The 22,046-nt window shown below is 33.2% G+C and overlaps 2 protein-coding genes across 2 annotated transcripts; both read left to right on the plus strand.

Annotated features, from left to right (window-relative positions):
• The first annotated feature begins 1,048 nt into the window (after positions 1-1,048).
• On the plus strand, positions 1,049-8,346 carry LOC127126175 (CSC1-like protein At4g02900). The gene is made up of 12 exons (XM_051055057.1): positions 1,049-1,343; positions 2,188-2,530; positions 2,599-2,754; positions 3,047-3,182; positions 4,054-4,155; positions 4,781-4,900; positions 5,058-5,138; positions 6,038-6,378; positions 6,653-6,898; positions 6,992-7,316; positions 7,460-7,693; positions 7,939-8,346. Exons 2-12 carry the CDS (start codon positions 2,217-2,219, stop codon positions 8,161-8,163), a joined length of 2,280 nt encoding a protein of 759 aa, XP_050911014.1. The 5' UTR covers positions 1,049-1,343; positions 2,188-2,216; the 3' UTR covers positions 8,164-8,346.
• Positions 8,347-8,589: 243 nt separating this feature from the next.
• On the plus strand, positions 8,590-11,702 carry LOC127126176 (isoamylase 2, chloroplastic). The gene has a single exon (XM_051055058.1). The coding sequence runs from the start codon at positions 8,957-8,959 to the stop codon at positions 11,525-11,527; it is 2,571 nt and encodes an 856-aa protein (XP_050911015.1). The 5' UTR covers positions 8,590-8,956; the 3' UTR covers positions 11,528-11,702.
• The last annotated feature ends 10,344 nt before the right edge of the window (positions 11,703-22,046 follow it).

Consider the following 22,046-nt stretch of genomic DNA (forward strand, 5'->3'; position numbering starts at 1 on the left):
TATATTGAAACTACTATTATCATCTTTCACATAACTTTCTACTATTAACTTCTTATATAATTTTCAATTAAAATTAACATTAAATAAAATAATATTGTATATATTTTTCACGTGTGTTTATTTAAAAAACGGACAGACGGATTCGTCTTCGACGCCAGTAAATAAATAAATAAAAATCCAAAAATATCAACTATAAATATAGATTTTTTTTTAAAAATAACCAGATTTTTCAACAAAAATACGAAAATAATGCGGGGGAGTTGGCGCACCCCAAAAAAATAAAGGAGGCACCACCCATGCATCTGGCGCTTGTGAAAAGAATATTTAATATATCATCCAACAAGAATCAAACTCGCCAACTTTTGATCAAGAGTCAAATACATTACCATTGCATCAGAGACACTTCATGTTAATTTGTATCTCATATGTTTAATATACCGTGTATATATATATATATATATATATATATTATATATATATATATATATATAAATGCAAATAAGAATATTGTATAAAAGAATTGTACATATATAATTATATATATATATATATATATATATATATATATATATATATATATATATATATATATATATATATATATATATATATATATATATATATATATATATATATTTCATGTTAATTTATATCTCATATATTTAATATACCGTATATATATATATATATATATATATATATATATATATATATATATATATATATATATATATATATATATATATAATTTATATCTCATATATTTAATATACCGTATATATATATATATATATATATATATATATATATATATATATATATATATATATATATATATATATATATATATATATATATATATATATATATATATATATATATATATATATATATATATATATATATATATATATATATATATATATATATATATATATATATATATATATATATATATATATATAATAATAAAAGTGCAAATAAGAGTATTCTATAAAAGAATTGTCCATATATAATAAAAGTGAAAATAAGAGTATTGTATAAAAGTGGTAAGAATACGATATAAGTCCGAAGCTTTTGCCGCTCTTTCTCTCTAAACCGTACGCTCAAACAACGCTAACAATCCCATTGCCGCCTTCTTTCCCGGCGTTTTCAATAAACCTCCATTTCATAATTCTCATACACAAATCTCTCCTAATAACGTTGACGAGAATCATCAATCACCCAAATCAACCACCGCAATCTCTCCGATCCAATTTTAGTTTTCCCGCCAAATCAAACATGGCTTCACTTTTCCAACGCAGAACACCGGCACCGTGAATTTCTCCGGCGAAAAACAAATCGTTAGTTTCCGTATTGCATTTTACGTCTCAATCTCTCGATTATTGTTTTTTTTTCTTTTCAAATTTTTGAAATGCATATAAGAAAAATATTACTCTGGTTTGTTCTATTGTGCCGTGTTTACTTTGAGATTATACAATATATGGATCTTCAACATTTAATTAGGTTTTCGTTGTTGTTTGCTTATATGTAGCACCAACACCACTGAACAACGTGTAAGCTGTTCAACACGTGTTGGATGCTGACTCATGTGATTACATTCAATTTATTTGTTTATTTATTTTCTAAATTACTATTGGTGTCTACACGTGTCATAGGGTTGCTTCCTTGGTTCTCGTAAATCAATCTTGTTCTGGTTCATTTTGGATCATTTGACTGTTTGAATATAAAGATTTTTTCTGAGCATTGATGCCTGTATGTAAAGCCATAAATTAATTCATAGATAACACAGCACTTTTCACGTTTTGAATTTGGAATGCGAAGAAAATAAGCTTTTAATAGCTTGGTGTAGAAACTAGTTGGAAAACTGTTTCTTATATGGATAAATATAATAGAAATAATGGTGGATATAACGAATTTCTTTCACGAATCTATCATGAATGCAGTAATGGAAAGATGTAACTATATTATTCACTATATCCTCTATGATTTCCAACAGAGATATTAATAGGTAATTGATTAATTCACTATTCGCGAGTGTTTTGTAATTCAACCTTTAGAACTAATTGACATCACCATAGTGTTGGGTGAGATATATATTGCTTGAAATGAATTAGTAAGTCATGCTAGTTGAAAAATGGAAAGTTAATTTCATGGTTTGTTATTTTTTTGCTTTATATTGTGTAGGTTAAAGGGTGCTTTAGAGGGAGAGAAAAATGGCGACTGTGGCCGATATTGGTTATTCTGCAGCCATCAATCTGACATCTGCAATTATATTCCTTTTGGCGTTTGCAATGTTGCGACTTCAGCCTTTTAATGATAGGGTCTACTTTCCAAAATGGTATCTGAAGGGGATAAGATGCAGCCCAACAAATTCCAGATCAGTTGTCAAGAAATTTGTCAACCTTGACTTTGGGACATACATTAGGTTCCTCAATTGGATGCCTGCAGCATTGCATATGCCTGAACCTGAGCTTATTGATCATGCAGGCCTTGACTCTGCCGTCTTTATTCGGATTTATGTCCTTGGGTGAGTTAATGTGCACCCAGTTATCTTTTTAGTTATTTTGTTTTTCTGACGGGAATACTCATATGCAGTGTCAAAATATTTGCCCCAATTACCCTACTGGCTTTTATGGTTTTGGTTCCTATAAACTGGACTGGAAAAACTTTGGAAGCACCAGCAGCCAAGGATTTGACATTTAGCAATATTGACAAGCTTTCAATATCGAACGTTCCATTCGGATCAAAGAGGTACGATGATCCCTTTGACAAAGTTCTTCAAGCTCTATGTTACTCGCTTTTTCTCTAACACACTACATATATTATTGAGAATTGAAGGAGTTATTGATTGTGTTTGGAACATAATAGATTGTAAATTTGATCTTTGCCTTTTATTCTAGACAAATCAATTAAGAGTCTAAATAATAACTAAAAATTGACTTCTTTTGTTATAATAGGGTTGCAAACTCTTTTTATCACGAATCTTGATTTTTAATCTGGTTGCTTAATACTTTGTTATGGAATTTCATTTCATTTTGTTTAGGTTTTGGGCCCATATTGGTATGTCATATGTCTTCTCAGCTTGGACATGTTATAGCCTTTATAAGGAATATAGGATTATTGCATCGATGAGATTGCGATTTTTGGCATCTGAACGTCGCCGTCCAGATCAATTTACTGTAAGTTAATCTCATTTTCATGCAGCTGTACCCTTTGCTGCTTCATTCTTTGTAGGTAAAAACGTACTTCCCCTATTTCAAAATGAGTGTCGGTCGGTTTAAGGTTTTTGCACATAGGATTAAGAAATGCAATAAAATTGTCAAAAGACACTACACTTTTATTAAGTCAACCTTATTAAAATGTTAGAAATAGTGTATACAATAATAATTAAAATGTTAAAATGTTTGACACATTTTATTTGCTAAAACCACCCTCATTTTGAAACAGAGGGAGTATATAGTAATGTTAAATTAGAATGTTTTGGAGTTTATTAGGTTGGAAAAGCTGATTAAGTGATGCCTATATGGCAGAACAATAAATACATTTGAAACTCTAAGCTAGATCAGTTGTATTTGTCAAGCTCCATATGCAAAAGGAAAATATTTTAAAAAAGATTTATGAGATGCCCATAGGATATGCCTATTGTGACTATATATATGTATATGTATATGTATATGTATATGTATATGTATATGCATATGTATATGCATATGCATATGCATATGTATATGTATATGCAGGGTAAAGAGTAGTAATAGCAAATCCTTTTCTGTACTTGTGACAATTATGAGAACAGTTACATTAATAAGCTTGTGAAACTATCCATTTCAGATGCTTGTCCTCTATGTTGTATATGATTTTTTTGGGGCCATTTCCATTAGTGTTTTGGCTTGTGGCTTTCATTTCTCATTTGTATATTACCATGCTTTACTTTCTGTTATTGTAACTTGTAAGAACTGAGCGGATAGCTTCAGCCAATTTCCAGTAGTCCTTGAGCAAGCTGAATGTTTTTTTCGAAGTAACCATTTATGTCCTTGTTTTTTCTCACAGGTCTTGGTGAGGAATGTTCCCCCGGATATGGACGAATCAGTCAGTGAACACATTGAACATTTTTTTTGCGTCAATCATCCTGATCACTATTTGATGCATCAAGTATGTTGCTTAGTTACAAGTACAAATTTGTGGCAAATGAAACCTGTATTTAGTTGTTTTATTGGTTGGGAAATATACATGCCTTTAATGTACTAACATAAAACAAATACATCAACCAAAAACTTCTTCCATTAGGTGGGTTCTCACTCATAAAGTAAACTTAATTTGTTTTGGTTCAATGTGTCTACATCCTGCATTGAGAAAAGATTAAATAAATTATAAACAACACTATTCTACAACTTTTAAACGGAAAAGCTAGTATTTATAACCGAAAGAAATTGATTGATAAGCAATCACTCCCACACTCTCTGTATCATAGATAAAAGCTATTCTATATTCCTACTACATCATTACTATTATCTTAGTCTCCTATAAAAATAACAAATATCAAACAAATGCTGCAATTACAACTCAAAAATAGGAAACCAACAATAAATATTTAGGCAGGAATTTGGGCCAAACCCACCTTTTGATGCACTGGTCTTCATCTAGAAATTAAGATTTGTAATTTACTGAGATTTTCTTTTACGAGTCGAAGACTTTCCGCTATGAATCTCGAACTAGCACTATTTTTGTGATTTCCTGTGGTCTAACATGTGATTAATTTTTTCTGAATTATTGATAGGTTGTTTATAATGCAAACATGCTTGCATCAATAGTTGAACAGAAGAAGAAATTGCAAAACTGGTATGTTTACTATCATAACAAATATGAAAGAGACCCTTCAAAGAGACCAATTACTCGGGTAGCTTTCTCTTCATGATTTACTGTTAATCAACTTTTCCTAATTTGAGCGAAAGAGACTCTCCTTTTGCTTTTCCTTCATTGTGAGAATAATTATATGGTGATATCAGCATATATCAGTTTATATTTCCCAGTTTGATTTCTTACTATATAAATAGACAGGTCTGATGGGTCTCTTGGGGGCTAAAGTTGATGCCATTGATCACTATACTGCATTGATTGAACAGTTGAGCGAACAAGTAAGTACTGATTTCAGCGTCACTTTTGTTAGTATTTTTTGTACAGATATTGATGTGTGGAATGAAGTAGAATATAATAATTTAGAATTAACATATCATTGGCGAAACTTTTTATGATGAAATGGAGTAAAGTTTCCATTCTATTATTTGGAAAGTGAACAAATTGATAAAAAAAAGTTAAAACTTCATTATTTATGTAGTGGTTCTATATATATTTGATGGATTACAATATAATACATTTTACCGGGTTTTATCTCATTCCATTTTATTTCAAAACCAATCCAAACAATGATTTTTTTTTCCATTTTATGTTGCATCATTCCCTTAATCCAAATATAGCCTTGTAATGTTCGGAAGTATAATCAAATTATGGAAGTTGATTATCATTTGTGTTTCGCTGGATAAAATGGATATGCAGATCAGTTAGGCATGTAGTTCAAGATATTTTGGGCTTTTCAGTTCATTCTCTGCTCTCACTTTGCTGGCTAATTAGGTTGGCTAGTAGTTGATTATTATTTAGGTTTGTTTCGCTAACTATGTTGGTCATCTTGTTCTACAAATGGTAAATGGCGTGTATAGTTTAGGTTCTCATTAGTAGTAACTCATAAAGTAAACACATGGCTAGTCTATTAACTGATTGTAATCTCAGGAGTGGCTGCTACTCGAACTTCTAGCTTATTAATGTTGATAAGGGGATGATAATGTGAGGCTACAAGTTGAAAAAAAGTGAAAGAAAAGAATAAAAGGATAATCATTTATGTTCATGATATCAAATAGTTAGTCGGAGCGGATTAGATACCCTTGGTTGAATTTTTCCATTTGCTTTTACTTGTGTATGTCCTCTTAAAATCTCTTCATATGTTATAAGCTATCAATTTCATAGTGTCCATTTCAAACAGGAAGCTGAAGAAAGAGAAAATGTTATGAATGATCCCAATGCTATTATCCCTGCAGCATTTGTTTCATTCAAAACCCGATGGGGGGCGGCTGTGTGCGCTCAAACTCAACAAACTAGTGATCCTACCGTTTGGCTGACAGAATGGGCTCCTGAGCCTAGGGATGTCTACTGGGAAAATCTTGCAATTCCATATTTTGACCTGAACCTTAGAAGATTGCTCACCACTGTCTCTATGTTTTTCCTTACTTTCTTCTTTATGATACCTATAGCCTTTGTGCAATCTCTAGCTAACATTGAGTCAATCGAGAAGGTCCTTCCTTTCTTGAAATCAATAATTGAAAAGTAAGTGCTTTAAATCTTATAGTTAATTAACATTCTAATTTTGTATTCTAAATTGTAAATTAATCTCTCCTTGACCCCCAAATGCTTATCAACTGAACAATTTGGAAAACACTTTCTTTTTCCTTTCGAACGAACTAATAAATAATACATTTCTTTCCCTTTTTTAAATCATCTAAATGGTTAATTACTTTGATGGTTTCCTTTTACCATAGCTGAAATGGAATACACATCATCTTTATGTTATTCTGTAGAGTAATGGAATTACTCATTGCAGGCCATCTGTAAAGTCTGTTATTCAAGGATTTCTTCCAGGGCTAGCATTAAAGTTATTTCTCATAATGCTTCCAAAATTACTTATGACAATGTCCAAAATAGAAGGGTTTTCATCGTTTTCCAGTTTGGAACGGAGATCAGCTTCCAAATATTATTTGTTTGTTCTCGTCAACGTGTTCCTTGGGAGTATTGTAACAGGAACGGCATTTCAGCAACTCCAGAGTCTTATTAATGAGCCCTCTTCAGAGTAGGCTTTGAGCTTGATGAGTTTAGACAGCTTTCATTTGGGCACTGAAATTGACAACAATTGACATGATGTTTCTATTAATATTATCTGCAGGTTCACAAAAACTGTTGGCAGTACAATCCCCATGAAAGCCACATTCTTCATAACATACATTATGATCGACGGGTGGGCTGGAGTATCTGGAGAAATCCTCAGGTTATCTACGTTAATCACGTTCCACCTGAAAAACACATTTTTAGTAAAAACGGAACAAGACAGAGAGAATGCCATGGATCCTGGTTGCTTGGATTTTGCTACATCTGAACCTAGAATCCAGTTATATTTCATGCTGGGGCATGTCTATGCTCCAGTCACACCTTTACTTCTTCCCTTCATTGTAGTCTTCTTTGCTTTTTCCTACATGGTCTTTCGGCACCAGGTGTGTTCTGGATAGAGTTTGCTACATATTTTGTTGCTTATAATAAATGCATATCTAAACAATAAAAAGAAGATGAGCTTCATATTTTGATACAATGAAACTTACTTTAATCTTGACCAATGGCTATTTTTTCTTGGCACAAGATTATCAATGTGTATAACCAGCAATACGAGAGTGGAGCAACGTTTTGGCCAGATGTCCACCGTCGAGTAATCATCGGCTTGATTATATCTCAAATTCTTCTGATGGGATTGCTTAGTACAAGAGGCGCAAATAAGTCAACACTATTGCTTATTGCGCAACCTGTCTTAACAATCTGGTTCCACAGATATTGCAAAGGGCGCTTCGAATCTGCATTCGTAAAATTCCCACTAGAGGTTGGTTAAGCAATTACCATTTGCATATATTAAATATTGTGCATGTTAACTTGAGACCAAATGCAAGGTCTTAAATTGTATTCTTGATTTTTGATATCAAGAACCGAAGGTCATGCGACCTCAATCACCGTTCTATTGTGGTCATAGAAACTTAAAAAATTCCCGGCCGAAATTGCATAATAAAGAAATTTAATGGTACTCTAGTATTTAACCCCATTAACATGACATATGAGATTTGATGACAGGATGCCATGGTGAAGGATACACTTGAAAGGGCTGTTGAACCAAACTTGAACCTTAGACTTTATCTTGAGGAGGCATACGTACACCCAGTTTTTAAGAGTGATGAGTTCGAAAAAACTGTGATAGTTGATGATGAAGAGGAGAATCCTCTTATTCAAACAAGAAGAACTTGTCGGAGTAGCAAGCCAGAATCTGAAAATGAAGCTGCCAGTGCAGGCAGTTGCTAAGGTACATTTGCCATTTGACATTCAAAGAAATGCTCATTGAGTCATTATAAGATGCAGCAAGCATCATGCCTACAACCAATTTCATCATTCATACAAAAATTGTTGTATTTATACGTCTGTACGTATTTGTTTTACTTTTGTTGTTGTAATTAATATAGAAAATAACGTGTTCAGTGTAGATAAACAGTGAAAAGTATGTATATTTGATTTTCTTATAAAATATGTTGTATATTTGATTCATGATATTGCAGAAACAATCAACACCGTTATGATAATGGTTTTAAAGTTGATTCATGATATAGGAGAATCAACACCTTTATAACAATAAATTTTTAAGAAAACCTCAGAAAAAAATTACCATAAATTATTATATGTATAGAATGTGAAAGTTTATGTACTCTACGGACAGAGGGAGCAGTACATAGAAATTAGGTCACTTTCCCAATAATAAAATAAGAGAAATAGTTCCTTTCAAAATGAGTGCAACACAGAAACATGAAGAGATATTTGTCGTTTCAGAAATAATTCCAATCGAAAATAATTGTTGATTGGCTTAGCAAACGGTAAGGAGCATGAGTTGAGAGGAAAACAACGAAATGTCATTCTCCAAACAAAAACAAAAGTGCCCCTAAACCCCCACCAATGACACAATTTTAGATGTGTTGTGCGGTCCCAGAATTAGATACCAACACACTCTACATCCACACCCACAACACCATCATTTATCCCATTCTTCTTCCTCTTCCCCAGAATCCACCCATTCCTTATTCAATTTCTTGAATTCATTACTCAAATGACAAATCTCTTGCCAGCGTTTTCCTTCTCAGTGACTCCGCATAAATATGAAACCAAATGCTCCTTTTTTCATACTTCCTTTACCTGCATTCAGCATCAGAACCAACTTGTAAGTAAAAATTTACAAGATCTCAAAATCCCCTTTTCTCAGAATCTCACTTCAAAATTGTGTGCCACGTCATCAAGGTTGTCTATAGAAGAAACTGGGCAGAAACTCATTTCTTTCACACAATCAGAAGACATCAAAACAGCATTGCCTTATTTGTTTCGGACAGAAACAGGTGAAGGTTTGGTCAAAGTTTATGTCAAAAAGAAAAAAGATACTTATTTTGTTTATATTGAGGTTTCTTCTTTAGAGTTAAGTAACGTTGAAGGGGAAACATTTGTGTTGTGTTGGGGTGTGTATAGTGATGATTCCTCAAGTTTGGGTTCTGGGAAAGGGATGAATGTGAGTCCGTTGGTGAAAAATTCTCTTGGAAAATTTTCAGTTGAATTGGAATTTGATGTTGAACAAGTTCCTTTGTACTTGTCTTTTTTGTTGAGATTGTCTGGATTGGAAATTAGAACCCATCTGAAAAGAAATTTTTGCGTGCCTGTTGGTTTTCTTAGGGGTCGTCCATCTCCGTTGGGGATCTCCTTTTCTCCTGACGGGTCTATCAATTTTGCAGTTTTTTCGAGGCATGCAGAGGGTGTGGTGTTGTGTTTGTATGATAACAATGTTGACACTGGTGTGAAGAAGCCTGCTTTGGAGCTTGATCTTGATCCTTATGTCAATAGGTCAGGTGATATATGGCATATCTCTTTGGAGAATGCAAAGAGTTTTGTGAGCTATTGTTATCGCTTTAGAGGAGCTAACAGAGATAACAGTTATGCTGAGTGTGTTGTTTTGGACCCTTACGCTAGAATTGTTGGGAATTCTTTTCCTAATGGTATTGGGTCGGTGAAGAACCTTGGATTTTTGAGAAAGGAACCTGCTTTTGATTGGGGTGATGATTATCATCTGAATTTGGACATGGAGAAACTAGTGGTGTATAGGTTGAATGTGAAGCACTTTACCGAGCATGAGTCGAGTCAACTTTCTGGTGATTTAGCTGGGACATTTTCTGGTTTGGCTAAAAAGTTGCAGCATTTTAAAGATCTGGGAGTGAATGCTGTTCTGTTGGAGCCAGTTTTCACGTTTGATGAGGAAAAGGGGCCTTATTTTCCTTGTCACTTTTTCTCTCCAGTGAACCTTTATGGACCTTCTGGTGATCCTGAATCTACTATAAACTCTATGAAAGAAATGGTGAAAACTATGCATGCCAATGGGATAGAAGTTATAATGGAAGTTGTTTTCTCCAATACTGCCGAGGTTGGTGCTCTGCAAGGTATTGATGACTTATCTTACTATTATGCAAATGGTGTTGTTGGTGGTTTAAAGGTACATAGTGCCTTGAATTGTAACTATCCTATAGTGCAAAATTTGATTTTGGATAGCCTCAGGCATTGGGTAACCGAGTTTCACATTGATGGCTTCTCATTTGTAAATGCTTCACATTTGTTGAGGGGGTATCATGGAGAATACTTATCTCGACCTCCCCTGGTCGAAGCAATTGCTTTCGATCCGGTACTGTGGAAAACTAAAATCATTGCAGATTGCTGGGATCCAAATGACATGGAAACGAAAGAGATTCGCTTTCCTCATTGGATGAGATGGGCTGAAATAAATACAAATTTCCGCAGCGATGTGAGGAACTTTCTAAGAGGTGAAAGTCTTCTTAGCAACCTTGCAACAAGACTTTGTGGGAGCGGAGACATGTATTCGGATGGAAGAGGCCCTGCTTTCTCTTTCAATTACATTTCCGGTAATTTCGGACTTTCACTTGTGGACTTAGTCAGCTTCAGCAATGCTGGTCTAGAGGCTGAGTTGAGTTGGAACTGCGGAGAAGAAGGACCTACTAATAGTACTGCTGTCCTTGAAAGACGACTCAAACAAATCCGGAATTTCCTATTCATCTTGTATGTGTCATTAGGAGTACCTATTTTGAACATGGGAGATGAGTGTGGCCACTCCTCTGGCGGTTCTCTTGCCAATGGTAACACAAAACCCTTCAATTGGGCTGCTTTAAAAACAGGTTTTGGTAAACAAACCATCCAATTCATTTCCTTTTTGACTTCGTTGAGAACAAGGAGGAGCGATCTTCTTCAAAGTAGGAGCTTCTTGAAAGAAGAAAACATTGAATGGCGAGGAATTGACGAGGCTCCGCCAAAATGGGAAGATCCATCCTGCAAGTTCCTAGCCATGACTTTGAAGGCTGAAAGAAACGAGCATCAAGAGAGCTCTGTATCTTCCGATATATTAGGGGATTTATTTGTTGCTTTCAACGCAGATGATTGTCCAGAAACTGTAGTTTTACCCTTGCCTCCAGAAGGGATGTCATGGTACCGCATAATCGATACTGCTCTTCCATTTCCTGGGTTTTTCTTGAACAATGGTGACCTTGTCCTAGAGCAAATGTCAGGTTTGTCTACTTATGAAATGAAGTCTTACAGCTGCATTTTGTTTGAGGCAAATATTAGTCCTAGTTAGAACACTTAGGAACACAATATCTACGGAGCTGCAGATAAAATCTTTCCCTCACCATCCTTTGTAAATTTTGTCATTACTTGAATTTCCCTCCGTTGTGAATTTGCAAACCAATAATTATGATATATTATTAAAACAAAAGGATGAGAATAAATACTGGGCTGTTGTCTTGTGTAAATATACTCAGTAGTTTTATTGTGATGGTTTCTCATGCCCGGTGATTAAGATTCAGCTGGCCTGAATGTACTTGGCATCGTGTAAACAATAAGTTATTCTTTGACGTACCAAGTAAATGTGACCAGCCTACCACTGTCATCATTATTGTTGTGATTCCTCTAAAGTAGAGTTGCCTTGAATGAAAATGAATAAAGTCTCTATCAGAAATTTTACAATTTCCAGTATTAACATAGTGGAAATTCCAAATTCAGGGTACATGTGCGTTTGTTGCGGTAAAAAAAAAATGAAAAATTAAAAAAATTTCAATACAAATTACAAATTTCCGAAAAAATAGGTATATTTTAAAAAATTCTGAAATTTACAAAAGGATATAACGGTAAAAGTGTTCTAAATATGAAAGTGTCAAGTACAACTGCAAACATGACAAATTAAATCCTCCTTCACCAACTATTATCAAAGACTTGGGGGGAAATGTTTCTGGTCAGCCACAAACCCAAAGTGAAAGACCCAATTCGAAGTACCGATTCAACAGGCAAACAAACAGGTGAGAGACTGCCAGTAACCAGACTTCATCCCAGGAACTAGTGCATTGCTTATCAGATCGGCTCAAAACATCACATCTTATGTCGGGTTATACGGAAGCAAGCAATTTAAACGAGCTACCATATATATAAACTCAAAGACATGCCATTTCTGATATTTTCTTATTCTTAGTTCTCAAATTACATATTTAAAATTTTATTGACTTAAACGTTGAAATATTAACTTTGTGGATCCGATTTAATCTTATCCGAAACTCTTGTTGGCACAACATAAATTTAGATCATTCTCCCGCCTATTCATTCAACCCTCACCGTTTTTTTATTTAACGGTTTATTGATTTATTAATCCACTGGAAAAAGAAAGAATACAAAAAGACGAATAATAATGCTTGAGAAAATATGGAAACTTCCAAATTAAAAAAAAAACAACCTAATCGTCAAAATATCATACTCCTTTTCTTTTTGAAAAGATACTTCTTAACATCCTTTTTCAAATGATTTCCTTGCTCATTATATACTATATTAGACGACAAGATACAAAATATCCCACCCAACTACACATGGGTCTTTAAACACTTGTCATTTTCCTAACAACAATATATTTGTGTTATTTAATCACATAAGAATTCAAATTGTATAATTATACCTACAAATTAGTGTAGAAAAAAATTAGGATTAAATTCCACTGGAAAATAGGAAGAAGGATCAATTGTTTTTGTTAAAGTAGCAATAATCTCTATAAATTTATTTGGAATGTTTAACCACCTTTCAATCTTACTGCTAATTTCCGCTATTTTGCTACTGTTCCATATCAAACAAAAGAGCAACCAACCTTTGGATTTGTCCAACCAACATTCTTCAGCTACCGATTAACTTCAAACAAAAGGTGTTAATCACTCCTCACACCAAACATCTTCCCCATTTTGTATGAAACAAACTCTAATGGATAATTAAAGAGCAAAGGATAATTAAAGAGCAACCTTACGGATGTTGGACTTTATAGTTCAATAATGTAAAGAAGACAACAACACAACCATAGTGAAATAATTTTTTACTACTCACAAAGTGTTATGTTAAAATTCCTCAACTAAACATCTTTTGTATTGAGGAGAAAGAAACACAATTTTGCATTGTTAGATGGTTTATACTAAAATAGGAGGTTTGCATTGTCCATTTTGAAGATTCCATTGTTGTCATGATAGTAAGGATGAGACCAGGAGTATATCTCGTATGATGTCCCATCTTAAAATGTTACACCTATGTAATGACGAGTGGAAAATTGCAATTCAGAAAGCAATTGAAAATAATATGTATTTATTTGAGTCTTTGAGGGCGGTTGGGCAATGATTATGGGGAAGGTGTATGAGCATTCATGCCATGAGTCTGACATGTCATCATCATGATGGTCTAGTTCGTGTTATTCATGGAGCAAAGGAGGTCGGAAGTCACATTATGGATATTGTAAAACCATATACAACAAGATAACCTCGAAATAAACTAGGAACTTGTTTTAGATGCAAGTTTGTTAGAGAGAGTTCTTACGACACTTATCTTCACCGTGAAGAATCTACCTCTTAGGTGTCATCTTGCTTTCTCTCAGGCATTGAAAGATGCTCTTTATAAGATAGTTGTTGAGCCGAGATCGGTAGGTGTTTGGGTTGAAGTTGCATGTTTCTAAAATATTTATGGGGAGAACCCTAATACAATTTTGTTGTTTGTCTTTTATGCTTTATGTTCGTTTATTATTGTTTGAGTCCCCTTCTTAATTGCATATCTTTGGATCAAGTTTTGAATCAATTCATTTTAGCATGTATAATTGGATTGCTTGTATTTGAGTATGATTACTATGGTTTTAGTCAATTGCTTGAGTAAATGGAACAAAAACCATTTTTGAAGTTGATTCAAGTTATGTGGGAAGTGAAATCTCAAACTATTTTGAAAAACTTGAAAAATTGAGATTTAATGTGTATGACTCGAGTCACTCATATTCCATGACTTGAATCAAATCAACATATGAGAACATGATGATTTTGGTGTCTGTGACTCGAATCACAGTTTCCACATGATTCAAAACATACAACTCTGTGACTCGAATCATAAGTTGTACATAACTCTAATCATAGATCTCTTGTTAGCCACTGCCTCATTTGATTCGAATCACACATCCTACACGACTCGAATCACAAGCCGTTTCACTTTTTCCTGTTTAATTTCAATCAACTCAACTCGAGTCAAGATATATACATGATTCAAATCATGAACCTTTATGACTTGAATCACAACTTTAACTGACTCGAATCATATAAAAATAAGTCATTTTTCTTTATGTTGATCTTGTTCCACTGTACTTGCTCATTTGACTCAAATAAAAAAAAGCTATTGATTTGAATCTTACAACCATTTAAACCTATTTTGTGCATAATATCTAGCACATATAAATTCATTCTGTCACTTTATTATTCAAAAATCACTCTCATAACCAACAATGTGATTATGTGAAATCAACAACCTCTCATTTTTTAAAATTCAAAATCTCTTGCAAACATAACTTTTTTCATCTTCAACCTCTAGTTTTGATTTCAGATCTTGATTATGAGAGGTTTGTAGTTATTGAGGGAGACGTTGTCTTAAAACTAATAGTTCTTGAAGGTTTGGTAAAGATTTTCAGGTAACTTGCAAGATTGCGGTTGTTGTGACTGGTAGTGACAAATTCCTGCGAAAAGAAGGAGGCTATTCTCCCTAGGTTGACCTTGGTAGTGTTGTGTGGAAGACTACAGATAAGATATGTGTTCTTCTCAATCTTCAGACAGTTCATCGCTCAAGAAATCAGTGGGATCAAGAGTGATTGCCACACACGAAAACTGTAAGCAGATTGGTGAAGTTGGAAGATCAAGAAGCAAGATTCTAGTAAAGATTTCGTAGAGAGTTCAACATAATTTTTTTGTACAAGTCAAGATCTAGATAAGATATTTATTTTTCTCAGTATTATTGTGGATTGGTGATTATATGAACTCGTGTAATATTTTTTCAAAACATAGTGGAAGAAAACAAGTTACAATGGGAAACCATTGAAGAGTGGAATAGGCTCCCGTGAGGATGATATAACCAAACCACTATACATCCCGATGTACTCTCTCTCTCTCGCATTTAATTTCATAGGCTATTGCATGTTTAGGTTTTCGTTTCTTAGCGTAGTTTATCGTTAATTACTGTTGGTAACAATTTATTACGTAAGTGTAGATTTGGTTGGAATATGAACCTAATTGAGTTTCATTGGTGATTAAAATCTACGTACTAATGGTGTTAGAATCCTACAATAATTGAATTTGTGTAAAGAACACACCTCGTATAATTTACAATTTATCAATTCAATATAGCTGAAAACTTTTTATGTATTGTCTTTGAATAATTTGAGGTATTTTTGAATTGTGTATATGTAATCGTGATTGATTTTCAATACAAGCATAAGCTCTTTATTTTCGCTTTAAGACTTCCGTGCATTTAAAAGACTTTAATATTACTTTTAGAAAAAACGGTCAATCTTTTAAAAGGGTCTATTCACCCCCTTTTATACCATTTCTCTACTCCATATTCCTATCCAACAATTGGCCTTAAAAATGGTCTTTTGATCAGGTCTAAACGACTCAAAAGTTTTGGAATATGGGTTACGACGATCCAAAGGGAGCGTATAACAAATCACCAAATTTTAAAGGCGAGCATTATGCTTATTAGAAAGAAACATGTATGCACATTTACTATCAGTTGACAAAAATCTATGGGTAGCAGACAACGATGATCCTTTTATTCTGAAAGGAGACAATAAGGTTGTTAAATACCCAAATGATTGGATGAACGATGAAATAAAAAAGACTTCATATGATTTGATGCGAGGAACATACTTATCTTAGCTTTAAGCGTGAAAATATTCTACTCAATTTCACATCATAAGAGTGAAAAAGCTAATTGGGACGCTCTTAAGACCCTTTACGAGGGAACGAAAGACGTTAAGGATTCTAAAATCAACATGTTAACAAAGGAGTTCAAACTATCCCGTATGGAACCCGGAGAATCTGTAGATTCCATGCAGACTAGATTCCTCCATTTAATCAACAAACTAAACAACTTAGGAAAATTCTTTTCCAACAAATATTGTGCTAACAAAATATTAAGATCTATGTGTAGGGAATGACAATCAAAATTTATAGCCATAAAATAATCTAACGATCTTAGTACTTTGGACATCACAAAGATGAAGGTAAATCGCGATATAATACACAACAGCAAACAAAAATTTCCTAAGTCGATCCTTACAAATGAGCATGATCAGTGATAAGAACAATTACATCTCCTAGCGATTAAAAAATCTTTGATGTAGAATTAGATGAGTGATCATAAGCGATGAATGATGATCAACGCTTATACTCAGTCAACACGAACAAAGTTCCTTCAATATCAGTGCTACCTATTACAAATGAAGACTTTGTGTGTGTGTGTGTATGACACACACACACATACACACACACACAGAGAGAGAGAGAGAGAGAGAGAGAGAGAGAGAGAGAGAGAGAGAGAGAGAGAGAGAGAGAGAGAGAGAGATTACAACGAGGTTTCACAAACCTAATTTCATTAAGTATAAAAACTTCAAACAATGGTTCTAATTATAGAATTACTTGTGTGGGCAATAGCTGAAAATGCCCAACTTAAGTGCACAACATGTATAATAATAATATTATATTATTATAATAATTTTTATATAATAAACACTATTTTATTATTATATTTAATAACTATTATTATTTTATTATAAGGTGTCCCATATTCCACTTAAGTACACCGTATCTTACAGTGTTTCTTATTTATTCTATCTCTTATGAGTCGTCCTTATGTGTGTGACCATATAGGTTCTCATGACATTGACAATTATATTAAATCAGACATTTAATATAATAAACAGCGAGCGATATCTAGCAACACATCGCTGCTACCCAAGTCACGAAAATGTCATGTGATATGACAAAACCTTTTTGTGATAATATTATTGGGTACAATTACCCTTTTACCCTCATGTTTGTATTGAACACAAGGCATATACCGTGACACCCTTGTCCAGTTCAATATTGGATCCTTAAACATTTATCCTCTTAAGCAACACTACTACGTAAAACATATATAATGATGGTTGCGAGCACATATAATAATAGTTTTACGCCTGTTGTTAGGTAGCGTGTGATTGTGTATGGTAGTTTCCACAACGGGCGTATGATCGTGGTTATAATCTAGTTAGCGCGCTACCTATCACAACAGTTATATTAAACAACTGTTGTGATATATATTTAGGTCATGAGTTCGAAACCCAACAACAACAACAATTTATTTAGAATATAATTAACATTTCACCTTGATTACAGAAGATAACCGTTGTAAAAAGTACCATGAATTTATTATAAAACATGTAGATTGCTTGTTTTTTCTTACACCTAACTAAACATATACAACCATTAAAATTCATGTAGAAGATGATAATTTGAAAAATTAAATTATTCTTGAAAAACAACTTAAACAAACCAATATTTTTCAAATTGCATTTATACCGCAATTCATCTCTTGCTTCTTAACACATAGTATTTGATTCAATGCCACGAGTTATTCAAAGCAACAATTCATTCCTAATTTATTTTGCAAAACGTCAATATGTTGACCAATTAGGTATCATCATCATCATTATTTTAATCAATGATGAAGATTATTATGATGACAATGATCAAGATGATTCAATTTCTCAACAAATTTGATGTTTTGCAATATAAATTAATAGAGAACGAACCATTTCTTTGAAGAACCTGGGGCAATAAACCAAGTTCTACGTGTTAAAGAGTGATATAGATGAATTACGAGATGCATGTAATTCGAAAAACATGTTTGATCTAAGTTGCATTTCAAATATAACTTAATTTTCAGATTATTATTTTCTAAATCACTTTAAATTAATGCATGTTCAATGAAGGGTTAGTGAAACAAACAATCTACGTACATTATAATAAACGCAACAACAACATACATCAACAATAACAACATTTATCAACAAACAATCTACATCAACATTTATCAATAAAACAACAACAACATACCTTTTATTGAAAATATTCGTGGAATGATATGAAGTTGATCTAATTTATGTTGCCATGAAGAAAAAATTCAAGGTGGATAAAGCTTCTAAAATAGCTTCATACTTCTCATATTGTTTCTCCATAGAAAAACAAACCATTTATGAACCACACCCATAGTATGAGTTCTCTTGAACCAAATTTTGAAATATAAACAACTTTCAGAATGTTAACTTGTTTTGAAACCAAGTTCTCCGTATTAAAGAGCGATATAGATGAATTACAAGATACATGCAGTCCGAAAAACATGTTTGACCTAAGTTGCATTTCAAATATAAATTAATTTTTAGATTATTATTTTCTTAATCACTTTAAATGAATACATGTTCAATGAAGGGTTAATGAAACAAACAATCTACATACATTATAATAAACTCAACAACAACATACATCAACAATAACAACATTTATCAATAACAACAACGTCAACATTAATCAACAAAATGGCCACAACATACCTTATATTGAAAATATTTGTGGAATGATTTTAAGTTTATCTACTTTGTGTTGCCAGGTAGATGAAGCTTCCAAAATAGCTTCATACTTCTTATATTGTTTCTCCATAGCAAAATATACCATTTATGAACCACATGTTGGTGTAAGCCCTAGAGGCCAATACTTTTGGTACTTGTATCGAATTATTTATTAATAATAAAATGCTTTTTCTTTATTATGTTTGTTTAATAAAGTCCCTAGAATAGCTAGTCTGTTTAATGTATCAAGTATGACTTAATCATGAGATCACATTAGACATAAGGACACTATTCTTAAAGTATCCGTAGTCAAGCTTTATTGTGAAGTGGGATAACATTAAAGCATGAAGACTATTATGTTTAGAGACTGATGATCACATCTCATGGATCAAGGATAAAGAGTTATCAAGTCTTAAACATAGGTATGAATATTAAGAGTAATATTTATACTGGATTGATCCGCTATTAGAATACTATATAGAATGTTATGCAAAGTGTCATAAGTTATTCTCATGGTGATAATGGTGTATACCACCCTTCGACCTGAAACCACTATGGACCCTAGGTGTAGAGTCGAGTGCCTTATTGCTGATCAAACATTGTCCGTAATTGGATGACCATAAAGACAGTTGATGGGTACTCCACGAAGCATGCTAACGGACATGAGTGACCTAGATGGAATTTGCCCATCCTGCGTAACAGGACAAATGTCTATGGGCCCAATATTGAACTGGACAAGGATGACACGGTCTATGCCTTGTGTTCAATATAGACATAAGGGTAATTATACACATAATTATTATCACAAAAGGATTTGTCAGATCACATGACATTTTCGTGTCTTGGGTAGCAGTGATGTGTTGCTAGATACCGCTCACTGTTTATTATGTTAAATACGTGATTTAATATAATTGCCAATGCCGCGAAAACCTATAGGGTCGCACACAAAGGACAGATTGATGAGAGATAGAGTAATTAAGGAATACCGTAATGTACGGTGCCCTTAAGTGAATTATAGAACATCGTAAGGTACAGTGTACTTAAGTAGAATGCAAAATATGGTAAGGTACCACACGCTTAAGTGATTTTGGCATATTATAAGATATGGGCCATATACACTTGAGTGGGCTTTTTAGCTTTTAGCCCACACAAGTGGTTCTATAAATAGAACCCTTGTGTAGAAGCACTGTCACACTTACAATTTTGTTTCTCTCTCTCTCTCTCACTCAAAGCCTTCATTCGTAGCAACTAGCACTGAGATTGAAGGAATCCGTTCGTGTGGACTGAGTAGAGGCGTTGTCATCGTTCAACGTTCGTGATCGCCACAAGAGGTAACGATTCTATCACTGATTATGCCCATTCGTAAGGATCATTAAAGGAGAAATTTTAAATTCCGCTGCGTTTTGGATCGCCCTTCTCCTTCACCACACCCATAGTATGAGTTCTCTTAAACCAAATTTCGAAATATAAATAACTTTCATAATGTTAACCTATTTTGAAAACATAAACTAACATTAACATAACCAGAAACATGATCTAAAAAGGAAGTAAATCATGCCACAACAAAAAACAACATGTTAACATAAACTAGCAGTACATTATAACATAAAAAGCAACACCAACCACAACATATAAAAACTTATCAACAATAACAACCAACAACAAATCATGTGAAACATAACAAGGTCTTCAATCTTTATGCTTAGTTAAATTCGTGCATTTCTCAAGGTCTTCATAGTTCTCAAGGTCTTCATCTGATTCTATCAGTTGCATCCAGACTCATTAGGTTATTCATAATAGCATCTACCTTCTTCATCTTTTCAGGGTTAATATTCTTGAAAAGAATCTTCTTATAGCTTGTTCCACCAGACAGTTCAATAACAGTAATGTGATCCATAACAAATTCAGCTTCCTTGGCTTTGTTCAACCATAACTCCACCATATCAATAATCTCATTTTAAACCTGAATCTCGTGGATAAGTTTCTTGCTCCCACTATTTATGTTGAGAGAAGTATCTGAAATCGGAACAAGAAGATAAACCCCTTTTTCAAAATAACATACAATAACAACAACATAAAACAAAAACAACATAAAAAAAACATAAACTCTCGAACAAGAAGAAAAGCATGTGAAACATAACAACAACATACATGAAAAAGAAAGAGCAAGGAAGAAGCAGAATACCTTTATGTATGAAGCGAGAGCTAATGACAAAGAAGAAGAGAGAAAATGTGTGCTAGGATTTTCCTGTGAGAGAAACGACAATACTATCAAGAAGCGAGAGCTAATTCACTTATATTATATATGAGTAAACAATTTCACCATTGTCGTATTAAAAAACCGTGATGAAATGTAATGACTTTCACAACGGTTCAGAATTGTGGTGTTAAGTATTTTAATTTTAATTTATATATTATAATTATAAGGACAACACTCATTATAACGAAAAAGTAGAAAATTGTTGGAGTTGAGATTTGAAACCTGTCACTCCATAAATGTATAATCATAGTTTATTAGTTTGACCGTAGTGCAATGTTTTTTGTAAATATAAATAAACAAAGCGCGTCCAAAAATGAGGTATTACCACGATTTACAGTCATACCGTTGTAGTTTAGTGTGACATAAGGTCTATTTTGTAGTAGTGCAAGATGAGAAAATTCCATCTAGGTCACTCAAGTCCTTCAACAAGCCTTATGGAGTACCCATCAATTGTCTTTATGGTCATCCAGTTATGGACAATATTTGATCAACAATGAAGTACTCGCCTCCACATCTAGAACCCATAGTGGTTTCAGGTCGAAGGGTGGTATACACCACTATCAATATGAGAATAACTTCTGACACTTTGTATAACATTCTATGTAGTATTCTTATAGTGGATTAATCTGGTATAAATATTATTCCTATATTCATACCATGTGAAAATTTGATAACTCTTTATCCATGATCTATGAGATATGATCATCAGTCTATCCATATAATAGTCTCAATGCTTTAATGTTATCCTATTTCACAATAAAGCTAAACTAATAATGCTTTAAGAAAATTGTCCTTATGTTTAATGAGATCTCATGATTAAGTCACACTTAACATTTCATTATACGAACTAGCTATTCTAGGGACTTTATTATTTTGGAAAAATAAACATAATAAATAAGTACCTTT

Source organism: Lathyrus oleraceus, chromosome 3 (assembly GCF_024323335.1).
Source record: "Lathyrus oleraceus cultivar Zhongwan6 chromosome 3, CAAS_Psat_ZW6_1.0, whole genome shotgun sequence".
Taxonomy (NCBI): domain Eukaryota; kingdom Viridiplantae; phylum Streptophyta; class Magnoliopsida; order Fabales; family Fabaceae; genus Lathyrus; species Lathyrus oleraceus.

Bases quoted from the DNA above. Each gene is read 5' to 3' on its own strand.
- LOC127126175 (XM_051055057.1), top strand. From the start codon at position 2,217: ATGGCGACTGTGGCCGATATTGGTTATTCTGCAGCCATCAATCTGACA. The intron at 2,755-3,046 runs GTACGATGATCC...CATTTTGTTTAG, and splicing joins GTTCCATTCGGATCAAAGAG to GTTTTGGGCCCATATTGGTA. The intron at 5,139-6,037 runs GTAAGTACTGAT...CATTTCAAACAG, and splicing joins TTGAACAGTTGAGCGAACAA to GAAGCTGAAGAAAGAGAAAA.
- LOC127126176 (XM_051055058.1), top strand. From the start codon at position 8,957: ATGACAAATCTCTTGCCAGCGTTTTCCTTCTCAGTGACTCCGCATAAA.